Source organism: Alexandromys fortis, unplaced genomic scaffold (assembly GCF_014885135.2).
Source record: "Alexandromys fortis isolate MF-2015 unplaced genomic scaffold, M_Fortis_MF-2015_v1.1 scaffold_109, whole genome shotgun sequence".
NCBI classification, from domain to species: domain Eukaryota; kingdom Metazoa; phylum Chordata; class Mammalia; order Rodentia; family Cricetidae; genus Alexandromys; species Alexandromys fortis.
In genome coordinates this window covers 447,294-470,370 of record NW_026068005.1, presented here as the reverse complement: position 1 = coordinate 470,370, position 23,077 = coordinate 447,294, and the positions used below count along the sequence as shown (strand labels likewise).

Genomic DNA, 23,077 nt, shown 5'->3' with positions numbered 1-23,077 from the left:
AGTAAGTCTGGGTACCACGAGCATGCCTGGTGTCAGTGGAAGCCAGAAGAGGGCACATGATCACTAGGGACTAGAGTCTCAAACAGTTGGGAACTCTCATGTGGGTGCTAGAAATCGAACCGAGGTCCCCTGGAAGAGCAGTGCGTAGTCTTAACCTCAGAGCCATCTCTCTAGCCACTACAAGGTTTTTTAAAATATGATTAAACAACCTAGAGGGAGAGTGGAAGTCACTCTAAGAGCTTCCTGCCTGGACAAATTGCACCACGTCCTCCGTGGGCGGACCTGCACAGAGGCCACACCTACTCCGCACCGAAGTCCCGCCCACAGGCACTCAGTACCCGCCTCCTAGGCCCTTTTTCCCGGCAGCCCTTGCGCGCGGCCTGACGCTCCGCTCCGCAAGATGGCGGCGGACAGTGAGGTGAGTTCTGCAGCCTGGGCGCATCTGTCACCGGGTTCTGCCGGCCACGTCAGCGGCCCGCGGCTTAATGTCTGTGCCCTTCTCTTTCCCCGCAGCCCGAGTCCGAGGTGTTTGAGATCACGGACTTCACCACGGCCTCTGAGTGGGAAAGGTGAGTCGCGCGTTTGGTCCTCACCGGCCCCGGCAGCACCGCACAGGTGACGCGGGTTCCGAGGGAGACGCCCACGTTTCGCGTCCCCGTGCCCTGGGCAGCTAAGGCTTCTTCCGCGTCACTCATCGGGGCCGGTCAGACAGACCTTCCGACTCCGCCTTTGAGACAAAGTTGTGTTGCCTCCCAGACCACTTCCCTGACCCGGATTTCCGAGGTCGCCCCTGGGTCGTCTGCTGTTTTTGTCGGTTTGTCTCGGTTGTCACCTTAAGCAGTCAGCTGAGCCGCGGCTGGGTTGTCTCCCCGTGTTTATTGGAAGAGGTTTTGCTTTAGCGCACTGACGGCTGTTCATCTGTCGGCCCAAACCATCTCCATCCTGGCTTCCAGAGCAATTAGTTCACAAACTTAAAAAACTTGTTCTTTATTGCTTTCCTTTCTGCCCTCCTTCGCCCTTTCCTCCGCCTCTTTATTTTTACAAGCATACGTCTTTGGAATGTTTTGGTTCCCACTCTTACATTTGGAACTTGGTTATGTGCCCAGACTTCCTGAGCTTATCAAACTCGATGGACAACTGTTCCGGTGAAATTGTTTTATCACTTACGTTAGTTGAAAGCAAAGTTTGTTAATTTGATAGCTTAGATTGTGATTTTTTTTTCCCTGCTCATTGACCTCAAAGGTATTGAGGTCGTTTTATTGTCGAAGTGTTTGTAGACTTTCCACATTTGTGCCTCTCCTATCAAATGGTAGCGGAGAAAAATATAGAAGATCCTTGATGAAATAGTACTTTGACCTGTATGCCCATCCCCACATGTCTGACATAGAGTCAGTAAGACGAACACACTAGCGAGACTTTTCTGGGCAAGTAAGTACTGTGTGCCCTGAGCTATCCCAAGGATGGGGAAATCTATTCCTTTTAAAAAAAAAAAAAGCCCCCAAAATAGTTAAAATGTAAGTTAATTGATACTGACTACAAAGAACCAGTTAAATAGGGTAATGTAGACTACAAAATTGTTGAAGACATTTTTGTAGGGAAAAGTAGGAAATACCCTGCTTTGGAAGCGGAAAGGGAAATGGAAGCTGGGTGAGATGGCACCTACTTATAATCTTGGCTGCTGGGAAGGCTGAGTTGGAAGGATCCCTTGAGCTAAGGACATTAAGACCAACCTGACCAATCGAATAGATCTGGCCTCAAGAAAAAAAAAAAAAGGACAATGGTTAAGGGTTTGCTTAGAGAAGGGACTGACATTGCTAGACATGTAAGTGAGGCGCTATCACTGGGAAATAATAAAAATAAGAAAGACCCCCTGCCAAAGCCAAATGGAGGAATCTAGAGTCAGTACATTTGACTGAAAAGTCTCAAACTCACTTGTGCATCAGAATTTGCTGGTCTGTAGTCTCAGCATTTCCCACTAATGTTGGTTTTAGGTCAGATTCCCAAATCTGCTTTTCTCACATGGGCCCAGGTAATATAGATGCTGCTGGTCAGAAGACCGTAATTAGAAGGAACTGCTGCTTAACAAAGTGGTTAAGAGATTCTGGCCAGAAGGTACAAGGATTGTTTTAGTTGTTACACTGTGGTAAGAGGAAACAAGCAATTTACCTTGATTCGTAAAGTGAAGCTGTAGTTAGTTGAGTAGAATGAACTAGATTTAGGAAGATGAGCTTAGTAAGTCTGGGGGAAAGCCTCAGCTGTGAAACTTCCATATCTTGCCTAAAGGGTGAAGATCAGCATCAAAGTAGCCAGAGTGCCATTTTGGGCATGTTGACTCTAAGGCTGATATTTTGAAGGCAGTAAGAAAAATAAAATTTGATCTTGGAGGATGAGTGATAAGTAAACATCAGTTTTTGGAGTGGAAAATGATAGTTTTCCCCTAGTTAAATAACTTAGGATTTCCGGAGGGGAGCTGAGAGATGGCTCAGTGGTTAAGAGCACTGACTGGTCTTTCAGAGGACCCCGGTTCAATTCCCAGCAGCCACATGGCAGCTCGTAACTTACTAACTCCAGTTCCAGGTGATGTAACACCCTCACATAGACATATGTGGAGGGAAAGCATATATACAGGGAAAACACCAATGTATTTAAAGAAAAAAAAAAGCCTTTTCCTCTGTTGCCTTTGAGTTGGGTAGGAACAGAGGCTCAGGTGCATTTAAGGTTATGACTCACCCATAATCCACTGCCTTGGCAGAGGAAGACATTGCTGCTTGAGGTTTAATGGATGCCAGTACCTCCTTACAAGGGATGGTGAAGACCACCCTCATCCATGATGGCCTAGCATGACATGGTATTCATGTTTGTGTGCGGTTGTGATGAGTCTGTGTATGTCAAGTGTGAAGGCACTTTGTGCTGAGCACCAAATCATCCTAATTTAAGACTGGTGACAACAAACTAGGGCAGTGGGTAGGCCTCTGCAAAACTGGTTGAGAGAGGAAGCCTCATAAAGTGGTTGTAAATGTGTAATGGTTAAGGACTATGGCGAAGAATCTCAGGCCAAAGATATCATCAAAGAGTACTTCAAATGCAAGAAATGAATAAAAAAAATTTGGCTCAAAAGAATTTCCTGAGGGGAATATTAAATTCTTTGGTTGCTCATGTGGAAATAATTGTTAGCACAGTTATGAGGACTGCCACAAAGTAGGAAGTTAAACTTTTGTCTTCTAAGTTTCTCTTTGTAGAATAAAACCAGTATTTTATAATTCATGAGACAAATGTGGAGGCTTTGAATGCTTTTGGGTTTGGTTTTTTGAGACAGGGTTTCTCTGTGTAACCCTGGCTGTCCTAGAACTTGCTCTGTAGACCAGGCTGGCTTCTAACACAGGTCCAGTTGCTACCTCCTGAATGCAGAAATTGAAGGCATGAGCCACCACTACCTGGACTGACTTTGAAGTTTCTTAAGCCTTGATTTTAATATTTGGATGAAAAGTTCTTTTCAATATTGAATGAAAATGAGGACATGACCACTCTTAGGTATGGTTGATGAGGAGGCTTATTGTACATATGAGGAGAGAACAGCGAGGGGCATCTGGAAGAGTCCAGACTGAACTAGCCATGAGAGGAGGGGTGGTGAGGAAGAGAAGAGGAGCAAAGAGAACGCATGGGAAGCATGGGGGCCAGAGACCAAGCGAATGTGTAGCCTCAATGGTTGGGTTATGTACATATGAAAAGGGAAACTAGGAGAAGGAAAGAGAAGCTCAGGGGATGGAGAGGGTTAGGGTAGTGGGATATGCTCTGTAATGGGTACTTGTGAGTAGGGACTGAGGGAGCCTAGAGGTTAGTTTAGACCTTGGTAAGTAGAACAAGCAGAGTTTAATGGAAGAGCCATAAGTACCTTTGCCAGAGATAAGGAGATAACTCATTTTAGCAAGTAGGAGCTATCTTCTTAAGTTCCTGAAGGAATGCTGGCTTTTGTCTAACTGCCAGACTGCATAGGGAATTTCTTGAGACCTAATAAGTATGCTATTGAATGAAAAAAGAAAGAAAGGAAGTAAAAGGAGGGGAATATGACTGCTCCTAGGTGTGGTGGAGGAGAAAGTTTATTGTAGCTATGTGGGAGAACAGAGCCAGAGGCAGGGACATCTGGGATAGCCCAGAGTACTCATGACCCTATTTAACTAAGCCAGCCATGTGAGGAGATGGGGAGGGGAAGGGAGAGGAGTGAGAGGAGACCAGGTGCAGCAACCAGGAGGCCCCAAAGAGAGCAGATGAAAAACTCCAAAATGGTTGGTTATATAGGGAAGGGCAGCTCAGTCTCTGGGCTGGGGAAGTCCAGGGTAGGGTTGGAGTATGCCAGCTAGGAGGGCCCAGGAACAGCTAGGGACAGAGGGATGCCAGGAGAACCTGTTGGCCAGTGTCTGATTTGATGTGTTAAATAGGCAACCCTAGCTGTTGTCCCAGGTTTGAAACCTAAAAGTTATGTACTATACAGATAATTTATTGAGATGACTAAGTAGAAACCTTATTTATTTATTTATTTATTTATCTATCTATTTATTTATTATGTATACAAAATTCTGTCTGTCTGTCTTCAAGCCAGAAGAGGGCACCAGACATCATTACAAATGGTTTTGAGCCACTGTGTGGTTGCCGGGAATTGAACTCAGGACCTTTGGAAGAGCAGGCAATGCTTTTAACCACTGAGCCATCTCTCCAGCCCCTAAAATTATTATTTTTATGCTGAAAAAGTATTTACTGAATGTTCATGTGTGAGACACTGTGTAAGACTTTAGGGGTTTAGTAGCTAGTAAAAACAGATAAGGCTCAGCATGCTCCTTGCTCTGGGTTCAATTCCCCAGTACTGCAGTAAACAAGAAAAAAAGAAAAAAAAAATTAAGGTTCCTGTTCTTACTGAAAGTGTAGTCTAGCAAAAGAAACAGACACGGTTCAGATAATATATCCAAAGGGAAATGGAAAGAAACCTATTCTTCCAAAAGTGTGCAAAAGAACTTAAGAGAGACATACATGGAAGGAGAAAAAGGCAGGATCTCCTGAGTAAATTCGAAGTGTAGGGGTCATGGGAGAGGGTAGAATGAAAGAGGGGAGGGAGAGAGGGGAGCGGACAAAAATGTATAGCTCAATAGAAACAATAAAAAAAAGAACCTAATATAAGGAGAAGTTAAATGACTCATCAGCAAAGACATGGAGAACTGTTAAAGAAAAATGTTATTGAATTTTTCTAGTCAAATCTCAATATTTGTAGTTGTCTCCTAGCAAGTACAAGAACTAGAGTTCTTAAATTATTTTAATATAGTTCTTTTATCTGAAAATTATATTTTAAATTATTTTTTTAAAATATCTATTTATTATGTATACAATATTCTGCCTCCATGTGTGCCTGCAGGCCAGAAGAGGGCGCCAGATCTCATTACAGATGGTTGTGAGCCACCATGTGGTTGCTGGGAATTGAACTCAGGACCTTTGGAAGAGCAGGCAATGCTCTTAACCACTGAGCCATCTCTCTAGCCCCTTAAATTATTTTTGTTATAGCAATAATACCTTGTAGTAAAATAAAAAATACCTTTGAACCTTCCACTGAAGATAGCTATTAACTTTTTGACATATTTTCTTTTAATTGTGTATGTGTAAACTTTTTAGATCAAACTATATCAATGATTGTTTCTACAGCTTTCTTTTTTCACTTAACATATTTTTATTTCCTCAAATGTTCTTGAGAACAATTTTTAATGGGAACATATAAGTGGATGTTTCATTATCTTATGATTGTTTACTGCAATTGCACATTAAAGTAGTTTTCCGCTTTACTTTTATAAAAAGTGCAGTGTAGTTTTAGTGCTTTTCTGTGCAGACAGGGTTGCTTGGGTGGAACTCAGGCTTTCCAGTAAGTCCTGTACCACTAGCCTGTATTCCTAGACCCCGCAGTGTATGCCTAATGTGTATTTTGATCCCTGTTGGATATGCTGTAGATTTTTATTTTTTTAAATGTAAATTTATTTTTAGTTCATTCATTTTCAAATTTAGTAATTGTCATTTGTGTAAACTCCCCCAAAGTAAATTCATATGTGAATAAAATATATGAATGAGCAGCCAGAGCTGTTGTTAAACAGAGAAGCCCTGTCTCAAAAAACCGAGAGAGAGAGAGAGAGAGAGAGAGAGAGATTGTTCTTAGTTTATATTTTGTGGAAATAAAGCTTTTATTTAGTGAATAGATTTAAATGAATCAAAAATTAATTCTTGAACTAAGCAACATTGTTTCTGTTTTTATTCTATATCCCTGAGTTGGGCTCACAGTATCAAACTCAATGAGCATTCTCTAATCCTCTGTAATGTTAGGATGTAAGGAAATGTCTTTCTAAAGAAACTGTACATTAATAGGAAATGTTTAGTTATGTATTTAGAATGTTTTCTTTCCTTCTTAGATTCATTTCCAAAGTTGAAGAAGTCTTGAATGACTGGAAACTGATTGGAAACTCTCTGGGACAACCACTTGAAAAGGTCAGATCTGTTTGCTTGTATCTCTAGATTGGGATTTACTTTGAAATCCCATTTTTGTACCCTTTACTACATGTGATGCAATTGAATTAAATGTTTAAATTTTAAGTTATATATAATCTTTCTGAGTATCAAATAGCATCTGGAAGAATTTGGATTTGATTTTGTAGCAAATGATATATATATATATTATATATATATGGCATTTGTGAAACTTTTTAACTTATTGATTTGGCTTTTTTGAGGCAGGATCTTACTATGTAGCTCTGGTTATCTTGGAACTCAGTATGTAGACCAGGCTGATCTTGAACTCAGAGTTCTGCCTGCCTCTGCCTCCCCATTGCCAGTATTGTCACCAGGCTTTCTTGTGAAACATTTTTTTAAATCATCAAGTTTTACATATGAGTTTCTTTGTGTGGTCTCATTAATTTCTTCTGAGTTTATTTTTCTCAAAATCCAAGTTTTCTTTTTGGCCAATAAATATTTTTTAAAAGTTTTTAATTGATCAGAGAGAAATTGAACTTCCAAGAGTTCATTAATGGGAAAAACATCTTTTTTTATAACAATTCTTGATGTAATTATTAGCTGCAGTTACTTTGCAGTTTGTATTGATACTATACTAGTAAACCACACTCTAGATGTTTCCCCAAGAAAATATTCCGAGAGTTATCAAGGTAAGTTCTCATGAGAGAAAGGAAGTAATGAGGAAATAAAATTAAGATAATAGATGTTAGGATTTAAGTCAGTAGTATGTTTATAGAAGGTTCATACTTCAGGCATGTAGTTGAGGCTGAGGAGGTATTAGCTCGGGCCCATTTCTCTCTCTTAGTGCATCAAGAGGTGAAGAAAGAAGCAAATTTTAAGGTGAGCTGCAATTGATAGGATTAAAGAAAGTATAAATGGAAGGGATTATTATTAAAGGCATAAGCCTTTAATCCCAGCAATTGGGAGGCAGAGGCAAATGGATCTCTGTGAGTTCCAGGCCATCCTTATCTACAAAGTTAGTTCCAGGACAATCAAAGCTATCCAGAGAAACTTTGTCTTGGGGAATAAAAAAGAGAGTTTAGATAATGACTAAATTTTCATACCTGTAAAGGAAGTGATTACCAGTTCTCATCTACTGAGAGGAAATTTAAAATAAATTTCTGTTTTAAAATTTAATTATGGAGACTGGAGAGATGGTTTAGCAGTTAGGCACTGGAGTTTGAGTTCTTCATTCATAACTATCTATCTCCAGCTCCAGGGAATATGTATGGCATCCTTTTCTGTTTCCTGTGGGTACCTTCACTCATACATACACATACCCATCCCATATGTATACACACAGTTAACAATCTTAAAAAACTTAGCTGTAGATTTAAAAAGTAAAAATTTTAAGATAGTATAAGGAACTCCCATGTGCTCATGATCGAGTTTCAGCAAAATTAATCTTCCATTTCTTGTTCAGTCATACCCCTGTCTGCTTCCTTGACTGCTTACTAGATATTTAAAATACACTTTTCCTCCCAGAGGCAAGTTTTGCTATATAGCTCAGGCTATCCCCAACTATTGCTTGATCATCCTCAGGCTGAAGGATTGCTTGTCTTCATCAAATTCCATATCAGCCTGGAAAACATATTTAAAAAAACAAAAAAAAAACCCACTTTTTTTTCTGTTCCAGAAAAAAATATGTATACTAAACACAGGTTACATAATGAGATCTTGCCTTTAAAAATGTGAAATAAATAAAAAGAAAAACTACACGTTAAATACTTGCAAAAATGTGAAATAGTGCTATATTTCTATTTGTTTGGAAAGCATCATTAGAAAGTTACATTGACATAGAAGTTTATTACCACAATGTATGATGCAGTAAATATTTTATAATTGTTTTTTGTTTATTTGGTGCTGGGGATTGAGTCCATGGGAATGCTAAGTATATCCTCTACCAATAAGCTATACAACCAGATACTTCCTTTTACGTTATAATATAGAATCATCAGTGACTTTTTAAAAAAGAGTATAACCATGTCCTTGGTCCAAAAAGTCAAGAACCCAAAAGAAAAAGATATGAGCATGCAGATCTCATCAGATGCCCTTCCTCTCATAGGTGAACTCCTCTCCAGTTTGTAATCACAGTGAACTACTCTACAGAACCTTCAGATATTCCTTAAGGGCTGGAGAGATGGGCTAGTCTGGTTAAGAGCACTCACAGCTTTTCCAGAGGTTTGGTTCCTCTAGCACCCACACTAAACAGCTCACAATCATCTGTAACTTCAGCTCCAAGTCAATCTAGCCTTCTCTATTTGACCCCTGTGAGCACACACTCCTGTGCATGCAAGTATGTACACACACACACACAGAGAAATTTAAAATCTACTCTGGGTAGATTGATTTTTGTTCAAAGGAAGGTTTTGTAACTGAGCTACTTGACCATTGTCGACCCTGAAGTGCTAGGAAATAGATTAAAGAAAGGATGACATTTCTTGGGCGTACACAGTCGAACCATACAGTATTATTGATTGGGTCTATGCCTGTTGACTTACTTAATCCTTAATAAACGTCATCAATGAGGTATTACTCTAGTCAGTGAATGTGGAATGAGGCCTGGAGTTCATGTAATTTGCTTGATTATTTTGCCAGCAGTTGATAAAATAGGGTTAAAGCTAGGTCTCATCTTTCAGATACACATTGTTTTTCTGTTTTACTTGGTGGGATTTTGCTATGATAAAATTTAATTAAATGTAACATTACTCAAAAGAATTAAGTAGATTTCTAAGAGAGCTTTTTGAATTTTAGTATTTTGGGCTTTATAAAACAGATGAACTTATAATCTTACATGAAGTTGGGGAAAATTAAAGAAATGGCCTTTGAAATTCCTTTAACTTTAGAATTTTAGGATTCTATGTATCTGGCAAAAATTACAAGTGCTTTTTTTAAATGTTAAATTTAGATATGTCACGATCTGGTAATAGACCAACTCTTACCCCTCTAAAAAATTAAAGAGGAATCACTAACTTTAGAAGACTAATAGAAGACCAGCAACCCTGCAGCATGGAAACGAGGTTGGGTTTTCCATACTTGGCAGATTGGAGCGACACTTCCATACTTAGGGGTCCATGTGGCAAATGTACAGTGAATTTAACTGTAGGTTTTCTCTAGTTTTTCTGTAAGTTAAATTTGGGACAGACACAAACTATGTATATCTGGGATTCCTTTAAGAGCTAGATGAGGACCTCAGTCACTGAGAATTCAGTGTCTCTAAAATGAAGTATAAAGGCAGTGTTGAGCTGCTCATATTTTGGGGGGGGGGCAGGGAATAGGACTATTTAAAATAAGATCTTTTTATTTTATGTTTTTTAATTTTCAGTTTTGTTTAAGGAGTAGCTATAGTGTACGAAATTTTAAGAAGACTTTTGTTATATTTGGTAATGGTTAACCTTTTTATTTTTGTTGTGTAAATGGCAAGAGCTCATTTTGGTAACAGTGATGCCTATGGGCTGTAAAGTTACACTGCGTACTTCAGAGTTCTGGTATTGTTGCTCATCTGTTAATGACAGTGTTCTCAGTGAGATCTAGCTGTTTTTACTGCCATTCTATTACATACGTCAGAGGCTAGAAAATGATACTTAAGTAAAGAAGACTGCAAATAGGATGTCAGCATATAGGACAACTTAACATATTTTTGGCAATAAAAAAATGATTCGTTATTCCTTGGAACACCTAGCTGTTAAACACCTAGCTCCTAAGGGGAGTGTTATATAATGAACCCATGCGTGAAAAGCTCAAGTTTAATTAAGGTAGACAAAAGGTCTCTGTGGACATTTTTAGATGTTTCTCAATGTTGTATATTTTTAAAGATTTGCTTACCAATTATGATATAAATAAATGATATATTTTTCAGCATGAATTGTCAATATAAATTTTGAAACTTAATCTTGTCTGAGACATATGCCACTAAAACCAACAAAACCATACAAACAATTTCTTTCTTTTTTAAGAATTTAATTACAGTTCTCCCTTCTCTTTCGTCCCTCCAAGCCTCCCATAAACTCCTCCTTGCTCTCCTCCAAATCCATGACCTCTTTTATCCATTAATTGTTTTAATGTGTGTGTGTACATACACATATGAATACACATACATACTTATTTCTAAATATAACCTGTTTGGTCTGTATAATGTTACCTCTATGCATGTTTTCAGGGCTGGGTGTTTGTCACTGAAAAACTAGTTGGCGTACTCTTCTCTGGGAAAGGCCACCTCTCCCATTTCCCGCTGTCCTCAGTTGCTTATAGCTCTTTGTGTAGGCTTGAGGCCTTGTGGGCCTGTTTGTCCGGTTTGGCTTGTTCACTGGTGTCATCCTTGTTCAGCTCACATTTGGGCAGTCATGTTGGTGAGATATTTTGGGGTATAACTTCTGACATCATTAGGAAACATAATCTTAAAGCAAACTCCCTGACCCTCTGGCTCTTAACAATCTTCTGCCTTCTCTTCTGCAGTATTCCTTGAACCGTAAGTACGAGAGTGTTTTATAGATGTATCTACTGGGACTGGACTCCACAACTCTGCATTTTGACTGGTTGTACTATTTTCCATTATTTCAGGGATATGTTTCCTTGGTGACGGGTGAAGACTACACTTACGGGTGGGCATAAGTTTATAGATCGTCGTTAGGGGTTATGCTGTTTAGTAAATTAGTGACTGTAGATTCTCCTCCAATAACTATGCCTTCTCTAACACTGAGTACTTAGCTAGATTTCCAGTACCAGACATGGTCTTTCTCTTGCTGAGGGGTCTTAAATCCATTTGGAGAGCAGTTGTTACTACCAAGGCATATTTACTACTATTGCACCCGTAGGGTTATTGTGCTTTGCTAGTCATTGTTGTGGTTCATAAGCGTCATAGCTGGGTAGGACTGTTGGTTGCCTTCGCCTTCTGGTACCATGAACACTAGTACTCAGAGAAGAGGCATTCAGGCCAGTTGCAGTGCAAAGGATCTCTGGGCTCTGTTTCTGAAGTGCATGGTATCTTCAACAATAGAAATATACCTTCTGCCTCGGTGGGGGTAACCAAGGGCAACAGCAACAGGCTGTATATTTTGGGAGTCTTTTGGACAGCCCTGGCCAACAGCTTAAGAGGGCTTCTCATGTCTGGTATAGGTGTTTTGTTAGGTTGTCTTTGGCTCTTTGAGGGAGCACCATCAGCTTACGTGAGAAAGGTTCGTTAAAATTGTATGCGTTTATTTATACATGAAGTTATTTGTATTAGAGATTTGTGTGTGTGTGTGAATTTTTTTTTTTTTTCTAGAGACAGGGTTTCTCTGTAGCTTTTGGAGCCTGTCCTGGACCTCCATCTGTAGACCAGCCTGGCCTTGAGCTCACAGAGATTCTCCTGCTCTGCCTCCCAAGTGCTGGGATTAAAGGTGTGCGCCACCACTGCCTGGCTGTGGGTGAATTATTAATAGTGATTCCTTTTCAGACATCCTTATTGTTATTTTATTAATCTCCTTCCTTCTCTATTTACTTCCTCCCTTAAGAGCTCTCCTTTTTCCCATTTCCACAATTAGATCATTTGTATTCTCCATTCCCCTTTACCCTCCTCTCGAAAGATCTTTATTCTTAAGAAATATCTTAGCCCAATCTGTCTATTCACTTATGTTTGACAAATATTTATGTAATAAAATTACTCTACAACTTATTGTAAGCAGCATAAATCTTATATATTAGATATTCATAAACAGCAGTTTATATGTGGGCTTGATTACAGAAACTAATATTCTTTAAATAATGAACAAACTAATAGCCATTTTTATTAAACGATGTCTGTTTTCCTTCTTGATTTGACATAGATCACATTTTGCTATAATAAATGCAATAGAAGTATTTTTTGTACAAATAATTTAAAACCATAGTAATTTTGTGGGGATTTTGGCAGTTACATTTGTTTTGTTTTTGAGACAGGGTTTGACTCTGTCGTCCAGCTTGTATTAGAGCTTAATAACCCAGGCTGGTCTTGTACGTGTCTTAGCTTTTGTTGTTGGTTTGATTTTAGACTGGCATGCAGATGTGAATTTTTTTTTAGGATTGTTTTTTTGTGTGTGAGTGCCTGCATGTATATCCATGTAACATAATAGAGTTAGAGGCTCTTTTTTATTTATTTATTTTTTTGTGAGCCAGTGAGCCACTATGTTAATGTTGGGAACTGAAGTCAAGTCTTGGGCCAAGTCAGTAAGTGCTCTTAACAGCTGAGCCATCTCTTTCTGGTCCTGATGTAGAAGGTCTGAACTAGTAACACGTTCATTGCTCGGTATATTCTCAGTAAATGTTGCTTGTCTTCCCAGAATACATGATTAATACCTTGCTTCATTGTGTGTTGCACAAAGCACACAGTTTAAACAGGTTATATTTAGTTGGCTAGTTCTTTTTAAACAAGCAATATGGGATTTCTGTTTATGTTTTCAAACATGGCATAAAGTTATTTGAAAGTTAAGATTTTTTTAAGTCACTTGCTATTTAATACTCAAGTATTTTTTAAATCACATTATATTTGTGTGTGTGTGCTTGTGCGTGCGCATGTGCTCTTCTGTGCTCATACCATGGTATGCAGGTGGAACTTAGAGAGGACAACTTGGTCAGTTCCCTCTTCCCATATGGCTCCAAGATTCCTCTCCTTTTAAATAGTCACTGTGATAAATCATTTGTGCTTTTTAAATTGCCTTTATTATGTAGCGAACAGCTGCAGACTGCAACTCTGATTAATGGGTAGAAAGGGGGGGGATATGCTGGAGAGATGACTCAGCAGTTTAGAGCACTGGCTGCTCTTCCCAAAGACCTGTGTTCAATTTCCAGCACCCACACGGCAGCTTACAACTGTCTGTAACTCTACAGGCAAAACACCAGTGTGTATAAAATTTTAAAAATTATTTAAAAAATGTGGGGAACCACTGTACATAGTAAACATTGTAGTGACTTAAATAAGTTGGCTGTTTTTCCCATTCTGCTATTAAATGCAGGGTATATTTACTTCTGGCACTTGGGAAGAGAGATCAGATGAGATTTCCTTTGCCGACTTCAAGTTCTCAATCACTCATCACTATCTTGTACAAGAGTCCACTGATAAAGAAGGAAAAGATGAAGAATCAGAGGGTATGTTTTTTTGTTTTGTTTTGGTCATATTTGTTCAGTCTTGACTTTTAAGAGTGTCTATAACTTTTAGTTATTTAAGTTGTTATAACTCAGTAATATCCATAGGAAATGGGTTTTTTGTTTTGTTTTTGTTTGGTTTGGTTTTTTTGTAGACAGGATTTCTCTGTTGCTTTGGAGCCTGTCCTAGAACTAGATCTTGTAGACCAGACTGGCCTTGAACTCACAGAGCTCCACCTGCCTCTGCCTCCTGAGTGCTGGTATTGAAGGTGTGTGCCACCACCACCCGGTTGGTTTGTTTTTTAACTACATCTTAAATAGATTATGAGCTAGTACTGCATCTGAAGTAGAGGAAGAACTCCAGTGACAGTCACCTTAAAATTGGTTGAATCAGCACATACTTATGGAGTAACTGATGTGCTAAGTTTTCTGCTAAGTCTTTTTGAATGAAATCCTATGTGTAATGGGCCTTTCTATGGGGAAGATAAGGTGTTTAAGTAACTGTAAAGTAAAAGGAGGTAGAAAGTGATAAATGGCATCATAAGGACAGATGAAATTCCACTGAAGTTTGGAGTTTTGGTGGGGGTAACTCTTAATCAGAAGAGATCGGGTAAGGTTATTTGGAGATTGAAGCAAGTAAACTGGCCCATGAAGGTGTGTAAGTAAAGGGAATTTGTTGACTAATAGTACAGTATAGTATTTTAGGTCTACTTGTAGGAAGCGCATTAAAATTCTGATTGTTTGGACTTTCTAGTTACCTTTCTAAACTTGTGTTATTTTATTTGTAAAGTAAATATTAAGTACCCAAGGGTTAATGTGAAGACTTAACGAGATATTGTACCTAAACCCGTATTCTAATTGATCTATGCTCGATATTTAGTCAACAAAGCTTATAATTGTTAGGAGGTCATGTAATCTAAAATCTGTCCTGAGATGTGCTAGTGTGTAACAGTGAGCAAAGTGTTGAGTAAGCACGAATTTCAGCTGCTAGTCAAACACAGTAGTCCCCCTTTGTCTTAGGGTGTTCATCCCAACATGCTTCAAACCATGCATATATTATATTCTACAAATACACAAATCTGTGACAGTGTAATTTATAAATTATCATTATAAGAGATTACCAACAGTAAATAATAAAACATTTATAGTGGTATTTTATAAATAAAACTTATTTAAAATGAGTTGTTTTTGAAATTTACTATTAAATGTTATTGGACCATATTTGGTAGGAAACTCCAGAAAGCTAAAGAAGACCATGGAAGAACTTTACCTGTCACAGTCTTTCTGAAAAAAATTCGGCACACTGTTTGTTACTTTTTTTTTTTTTGATCAAAGCAAGTTATCATTTGTAAGCATGGGCCTGAAGTGCCTGCTTTTCCTAGTAGGCATAACATGTTTCCCTTTTCTGCTATATATATTCTTACAGACAAAGCTATATAACTTCTACATTTAGATTTAGAGAGTGGTAACATGGGTCAAATAGACACATATGTAAGGTGATCATGTAGCAAACAAAAGATAAGTATCTGTTTTGGGAGAAAAAAAGAGGAAGAAAATGTGTGCATTTTATATTCATAAATGAGGAAACTGTTCAAAATAAAGAAAGTTTTGTTGGTTTTAAGAAAGACCTTATTTTAGAGATAGGCTGCTAGAGTGAGGTGCTTCAGAGCAGTGTTCTGAGGTGGTGATAAAGTGGGCTATGGAGGAGGAGATGCATGAATTGAAGGTGGTTAAGGCATTGTTGCTCATGCTGGTGTACTATGAAGTTTCCATTTTATTTGATTATGATCAAAACTGTAACTAATGGAAAGAATTAGAAGTAAAACTTTAATTAACTTAGAGGTATACATTTAAAACTATATTACCAACAGCCAGAAGATTGAGAACTGATTTTCATTATTTTGGACTTCTTTATTAATTTTTGGTTAATCAGGGTTTCAAAATGTTGATTCTTTTCCATTTATTTTAGAATATTAGTAAAATATACAATTTGCTAAGAAATTATAAAAAGGATGTATTTTAAGCAAATATTTTAAGTTTTAAATTTGTTATATATTTATGAAATATATAATGATAATTTATGTCAGTGTCTGATTATGGATCAGATTGTAAGTGCTAAAAATACTTGGGTTAGAAATGAGAAACTGGCCAGGTAGTGGTGGTGCACACCTTTGATCCCAGCACTTCGGAGGCAAAGGCAGGCAAATCTCTGAGTTTGAGGCCAGCTTGATCTACAGAGTGCCAGGACAGTATTGTGTAGGTATTTTCTCAGTTGAGGGTTTCCCTGCTTGATCTACAGAAGGCTTGGACAGGCTCCAAAAATACACAGAGAAACCCTGTCTCAAAAAAACTTTTAAAAAAAAAGGAAAAAAAAAAAAAAGAAAGTAAGAAAAAAGAAATAAGAAACTGAGTAGAGAAAGGTTTTATAAAAAATTTAAAGATGACTAGGGGCAGTGCTGGTAAATGGCTTTAATCCTATGGGAGGCAGAGGCAGGTGGATCTCTATGAGTTCAAGGCCAGCCTGGGCTACATAAGGAGTTCCTGGACAGCTGCAGCTAAGTAGAGAAACCTTGTCTCGAAAAACCAAAAAAAGAAAAAAAAATGGGGAAGATATGTCTTGGGTAATGGAAAGGCTACCTATAGGGTTGATAAGGATTTGACAGGAATCTAGATCTTTAGCAATTTCAAGTCTGCAGTCCAGTAAGATAAGCTTTCCTTAAAGCATGTATAAAATTGCTTTAAAATTTAAATAGACATTTTTTTATTATCAAATGTTTCTATAGATGCTATTCCACAGTCAATGCAAGATTTGCTGTGTATGAATAATGACTTTCCTCCAAGAGCACACTGTCTAGTGAGATGGTACGTATCTTTTTTATTTAGATGTTTTCGTGTGTGTGTGTGTGTGTGTGTGTGTGTGTGTGTGTGTATGGTTTGCTTTGAGACAGCTCTGGTTGTCCTCAAACTATGTAGACCAGGCTGGCCTGAAACTCTGCCTCCACAGTGGTGGGATTAAAGGTGTCTGTCACTATGCCCAGGTAGTGTGTGTGTTTTAAGGTGAACCCAAGACTAACTCTAGGTTCAGTGATGGACTAGGGGGCTGAAAGGACCAGCATCTGGCTGTACTTAGAGCTGCTTATTATAGCTGCTGAGTCAGAGTGCAGTCAGCAGAGGAAGAAGAGGGGAGTTAAAAACCTGCAGACCTCAGGCTTGGAAGAGCTTTTTCTAATGAGGTCCTCTAGGTTATACTGGATATACTCAGTTCCCTCAGCAACAGATTATGACAACATATGAGCCATTGTCTATCAGGAAGGCTTTTTAGAGGCTAACTCCTTGAAGCTTTAAAGGACTTGGTCAGTTGGTATCCTCTGTCTAGAGTATATACCAAATTCAGACTCCTAAAAGTACAACAGGTGTATAACATAAACCATATTATTTGCACAAGTAGTTTAGATACACTGAGTAAGTCTTTATCAACATGGTGATGATGAGAACCCTCTCTAAATCCAGATTCCTAGATTTAACCAAGAGTTAACTTGATAGACATCTCTCAGGGCTGCCGCCTTGGACTTGCTCTGAGCTCTTTTGCACATTGCCCTTCAGAGCCCAGAATGATACCTACTTTCAGTTCTGAATATCTCTCTGAATTTAAGAGAACACTTAAATATAGAAGATTTAGTATATATTATTGTAAATTTAAGTAAAATGTTGACTTCAAAAAGTTACATGGTAAAATCAAAACCCACATATCTAAGAATCTGTAAATATGATACATTTTAGTGCAAGAGGCACTTAACATTTGAAGGATTTCTTTAATCTTTGTCAGTTAATCATTCAGAGTCTCTGAACTTTATGTTGGGGGTATACAATAAAGAGTAGTATCTAGGGAACATAACTCAGTGGGTAGAGTGCTTACTTAATCATGCATGACTCTTGGTTTGATCTGTAGGGCCTCATAGACCAGATGTGGTAGTACATGCCTGTAATCCTAGTATTTGAGTGGTGGGAGTAGGAGAGAACCTATTACAACATGTTTGCTATATGCTGGTAGTTACTGGAAGATTTTTTTTCTTTCATTTTTCCTAAAAAAAATTAGAAAAACAGCAGCCAAGCATTTGAAAATTAAGCATATTAAATGTACCTGTATTTTCTTTCATTTTAAAAAACATTATTTTAAAATACTTACATGAGCCAGACATAGTCCTACTAAAATATGTTCCCTATATCAGTATCTTAGTTAGGGTTTCTATTCCTGTGAAGAGATACCATGACCATAGCAACTCTTAGCAAGGAAAACTGTTAATTGGAGTGGCTTACATTTTCAAAGGTTTAATCTATTTCATCATGGTGTGGCATGTGGAATGCAGGCAAACATGATGCTGGAGAAGTAGCCAAGTGTCCTACATCTTGACTTGCAGGCAACAGGAAGTGAACTGAGATACTGGTGGGTGTGACTTAACATATATGAGACCTAAGTCCACCTCCACAGTGACACACTTCCTCCAACAAGGTCACAACTACTCTAACAAAGCCACACCTCTTAATAGTGCCACTCCCATTGTGAGCCCTTGTTTTCAAACCACCACAATCAGTAAGCTAGTTGTGACTAAAGCTTAAAGTAAGGAAAATAGACAGTGACCACAGTGTGTGATAAATACATCGTAAAAATATTATGGAGTGATCTATCCCTCTAATGCACATAGATGAAGTCATAAAAATGTTTCTTAGAAGAACTGATAATTCACCTTAATCCTGAAGGACACATGAGAGTAAGTTAGGCTGTTTTGGTTTGAATATGAAATACCCCCATAGTCATTAGTTAACTGGCATTTCGTCAATAAGCTTCCGTAAGCCAGTATTTATTTCCCATCTGTATGGATCTTAATCCTTTTAGTAGTTCATAAAAGTGGAGTATTTATCCTTTTGTGACTTACTGGCTTATTAAGTTTTCAAGGTTCATTTATGTGCATTCATTCTGTTTTAAGGGCTAATATTCCATTGTGTGATGTATGCCATTGTATTTTGTGTTGGCTCAAAGTGTTTATGAGCATTCAGATTGTTGTTTGTTTGTTTGTTTGGATGGGGTGAACAGGAGTGCCTGTTTATGTTCTTTTTGGTCTATACCCGGAAGTGGGATTGCTAGGATGAGTGGTAGTTAATATTTGAATTAAAAAATTTTATTATTATTCTTGAGCTGGACTTTCACTGTGTAGTCTTATCTGACCTAGAACTTGCTATATAGATCAGACTGAACATAAACTCAGAAATCCTTTTGGCTCTTCTTGCTGAGTATGCATTCCATCATGCCTAGAGGGTTTTAATATTTTTAAGACTTCCATACTACTTTTCACAGCAGGTTCACTGCATTCTGTTGCCACTATTAAAACCAGAGTTCAGTTTTTCTTCATCCCTTTTACTTTTGGTGATAGCATACTAATGATTGTGAAGTACTGTCTCATGATGACTCTGATGCATGTGCCTCCTGCTAACTACTGGTGTTCACTTTTTGGGAGATGATAGCTGTCCAAAGCCTTTGTTCATTTAAAACTCTACTTGCTTAGCTGACCAGCATAGTGTGCACCTTTAATTCTGTCACATAGGAGGCAGATCTTTGTGAGTTCTAGGCTAGCCATTGATATACAGTAAGATCTTGTCAAAAGAAAGGAGAAAATAATAGAAAAATCTAGTTGTTTACTTTTTGTTATTGATAGTTTTTTGCACAGGTTCTTTCTCTCTGTCTCTCTCTCTCACAATACCCACACTAGTGTTTGTTGACTTGGTGAAGGAAGGGTTCCAGATCTCAAGTAGAGCTTGTAAAGAAATTTAAACCAGTGAATTATTTTGATAGCTTACAGATCATAATGATAGAAGAAAGATATTAAATTTCAGAGATGGGCATATGTTTAGTGGAGGTTTTCAGTTGATATTTAAGTTAAATTCTTAAGAAAATATTTAGGAATTTAGTGATGTGTGGGGGGGAGGGTATAGCATTTCACACAGAAAACATTGTAGAAGGTAGAAGACATTGCAGAAAAATGGAAGACCCTTTAGTCAAGCAGATAACAGTTTATTAGAACAAAGGCTTGCCGGGCCGTGGTGGTACTTGCCTTTAATCCCAGCAGTTGGGAGGCAGAGGCAGGTGGATCTCTGTGAGTTCAAGGCCAGCCTGGTCTACAAGAGCAAATTCCAGAACAGGCTCCAAAGCTACAGAGAAACTCTGTCTTGAAGAAAAAAAACCCAAAGGTTTATTTAGCAACAGGTATCAGTGTCAGAAGGCAGATGTTTGTTCTTGTTATTTAGGAACTTAACTTCCATGAATGTACTATACAGATTAATTTCTAGAATTTGCCCGTTAAGTTATTTCAACACCAGCAACCTGGGAGCAGAACTGGTCAGTCGAGATTAGTCCACGGAAGTCAGGAACAGGCGGAACATTTCTGGAAGAATGCCAAGAAACTTGTTTTCTCCCAAGGATTTATGTCCTGGTTTCTTTTAGTTATCTGCTGCTGCCTCTACATGATGAACCTTGATTTCATTGGTCAGAGGGTGAAGGTGAGCTGAGGAATGAAATAAATTTTGTTCATGAAACCCCCAAACTATAAGAGTCATTGCAGCATCTAAACAGTGAACAGAGTATGAGTTAAACTTTAAGGAGAGTTTTTATATATTGTACTCCAAGAAAGTTCAATAAATCAGCATTTATAACTACACATGCAGAGACTAACATTAAATAGGCAAGTGAGTATGAGAAATGTGTTTTATAAATTACCTTCATTTAAAAATTATCAAATAAAAATTACTAAATACTCTTAATACACTTAAAAGTATCAAGGAGATGAGTTGTTGTTAGGCAGAAACAATCACCAGCTTGTCTTTAAATAATTACTATTTTTTAAAAGTTAGGCAGCACGGGGGCTGGAGAGATGGCTCAGAGATTAAGAGCACTGGTTGCTCTTCTGGAGGTCCTGAGTTCAATTCCCAGCAACCACATGGTGGTTCACAACCATCTATAATGAGATCTGGTGTCCTGGCACACATGCAGGTAGAGTACTGTATACATAATAAATAAATAAAATCTTAAAGTTAGGCAGCAGGGACTGGAGCGGTAACTTAGCTGTTAGAGCACTTGCCGATCTTCCAGAGGAACTGGGTTTGATTCCCAGCACCTACAGGCGGCTCATAACCATCTGTATCTCCAGTTCCAGGGGATTCAATGTCCTCTTTGGGCCTGTGTTGGCACCGGGCGTGCATGTGGTATGTAGATATACATGCAGGCCAATCAGTCATACATATACATAGACACATAGTTGGCAAATTTGTAGCATTAAATGACTTGGCAACTAAATGAGAAAATATCATTGTTGTAGTTATAATAGCAAGAGGAAGACAACCTAATAATTTATAATAAAAGCATGCAAGAATTTTTTTTAAGGTACTTTATAACTGTGTCTCGTTGTAAACAGTACTTGTATATCAGGACTGGCAATTATTTTCCTGCCATTTAGGTTTTCTATCTAACTTATTTTCTACATTGCTGTACACAATACTATCAGTTATTTTAGGTGAGATTTCACTTATTCTTTCATATTATAAACTGAAGTTTTATTTTTGTGTATGGTATGTAGTGTGTGTGTGTGTGTGTGTGTGTGTGTGAGAGAGAGAGAGAGAGAGAGAGAGAGAGAGAGAGAGAGAGGTGCCATGGCATACTTGTGGATATCATAGGAATGCTTTGTGGAGTTAGTTTTTTCTTTTATTTTTAGGTGAGTTCTGGGGATTGGGTTTAGGTTGCCAGACTTGTGCAACAAGAGTCTTTTTGCTGGCCTTGTAAAGTGAATTTTTAAGACAATATTGTTATTTAGCTCTTACTATAATTTTAACAAATGACTTCAGAGGGCTGAAAAAGATGCAAGTACTTTTTTTTAATTGATTTTTATTGAGCTCTACATTTTTCTCTGCTCCCCTCCCTTACTCTCCTCTCCTCTTCTACCCTCTTCCATGGTCCCCATGCTCCCAGTTTACTCAGGAGATCTTGTCTTTTTCTACTTTCTAATTCCCATGTAGGTAGATCCATGTATGTCTCTCTTAGGGTCCTCATTGTTGTCTAGGTTCTCTGGGATTGTGATTTGTAAGCTGGTTTTCTTTGCTTTATGTCTAAAAGCCACTTATGAGTGAGTACATATGATAATTGTCTAAGTCTGGGTTACCTCACTCAATATGATGTTTTCTAGATCCATCCATTTGCCTGCAAATTTCAAGATGTCATTTTTTTCTGCTATGTAGTACTACATTTTGTAAATGTACCACATTTTCCTTATCCAGTCTTCAACTGAGGAGCATTTAGGTTGTTTCCAGGTTCTGGCTATGACAAACAAAGCTGCTGTGAGCATAGTTGAGCACATGTTCTTGTGGCATGATTGAACATCCTTTGGTTATAATACCCAAAAGTGGTATTACTGGGTCTTGAGGAAGGTTGTTTCGTAATTTTCTGAGAAATCACCACACTGACATCCAAAGTGGCTGTACCAGCTTGCATTCCCACCAGCAAGGCAGGAGTGTTTACTTTACCCCACAACCTCTCCAGCATAATCTGTTGTCAGTGTTTTTGATTTTGAGCATTCTGACATGGATAAGATGGAATCTCAGAGTTGTTTGGATTTGCATTTCTCTGATGGCTAAGGATGCTGAGCATTTCCTTAAATGTCTTTCAGCCATTTTAAATGCCTCTGTTGAGAGTTCTCTGTTTAGGTCTGTACTCCATTTTTTTTTTATTGGATTATATGTTCTTTTGATGACCAGTTTCTTGAGTTCTTTGTATATATTGGAGATCAGTCCTCTGTCTGATGTGGAGCTGGTGAAGATCTTTTCCCATTCTGTAGGCTGCCGTTTTGTCTTGTTGATCGTACCCTTTGCTTTACAGAAGCTTCTCAGTTTCAGGAGATTCTATTTATTAATTGTTTCTCTCAGTGTCTGTGCTACTGGGGTTATATTTAGGAAGTGCTCTCCTGTGCCAATGCATTCAAGTATACTTCCCACTTTCTCTTCTATGAGGTTCAGTGTGGCTGGCTTTATGTTGAGGTCTTTGATCCATTTGGACTCGAGTTTTGTGCATGGTGATAGATATGGGTCTATTTTCATTCTTCTACATGTTGATATTCAGTTATGCCAGCACCATTTGTTAAATATGCTTTCTTTTTTTCATTATATATATATATATTGCTTCTTTGTGAAAAATCAGGTGTTCGTGGGTCTTGGATTCAGTTCCATTGGTCCTCCTGTCTGTTTTTATGCCAATACCAGAATGCAAGTACTTCTAAAGACAACTCAGGACCTGGGGTTAGCTCAGTGGTAGAATACCTAGCAAGCATGATTTTCTGTTTATTTATTTTTATTTTTTTTTTATTTTCTGTTTTTGACTCTAAACCTCCAAGGAGAAAAATTAAAAAGA

The 23,077-nt window shown here is 38.2% G+C and overlaps 1 protein-coding gene across 2 annotated transcripts in view; it reads left to right on the top strand.

Annotated features, from left to right (window-relative positions):
• Window positions 1-365: 365 nt before the first annotated feature.
• Window positions 366-23,077, top strand: part of Rab3gap1 (RAB3 GTPase activating protein catalytic subunit 1) — a 62,450-nt gene continuing 39,738 nt past the window's right edge. The window contains exons 1-5 of one of the 2 annotated variants that reach the window (XM_050161470.1): window positions 366-418; window positions 514-569; window positions 6,438-6,513; window positions 13,503-13,635; window positions 16,416-16,494. In XM_050161470.1, coding sequence (XP_050017427.1) covers window positions 401-418; window positions 514-569; window positions 6,438-6,513; window positions 13,503-13,635; window positions 16,416-16,494 — 362 coding nt within the window. In that variant the 5' untranslated portion in view covers window positions 366-400. Of the gene's footprint in view, window positions 419-513; window positions 570-6,437; window positions 6,514-13,502; window positions 13,636-16,415; window positions 16,495-23,077 lie in introns of those variants that run through there. The other variant, XM_050161471.1, reaches the window with a different exon arrangement.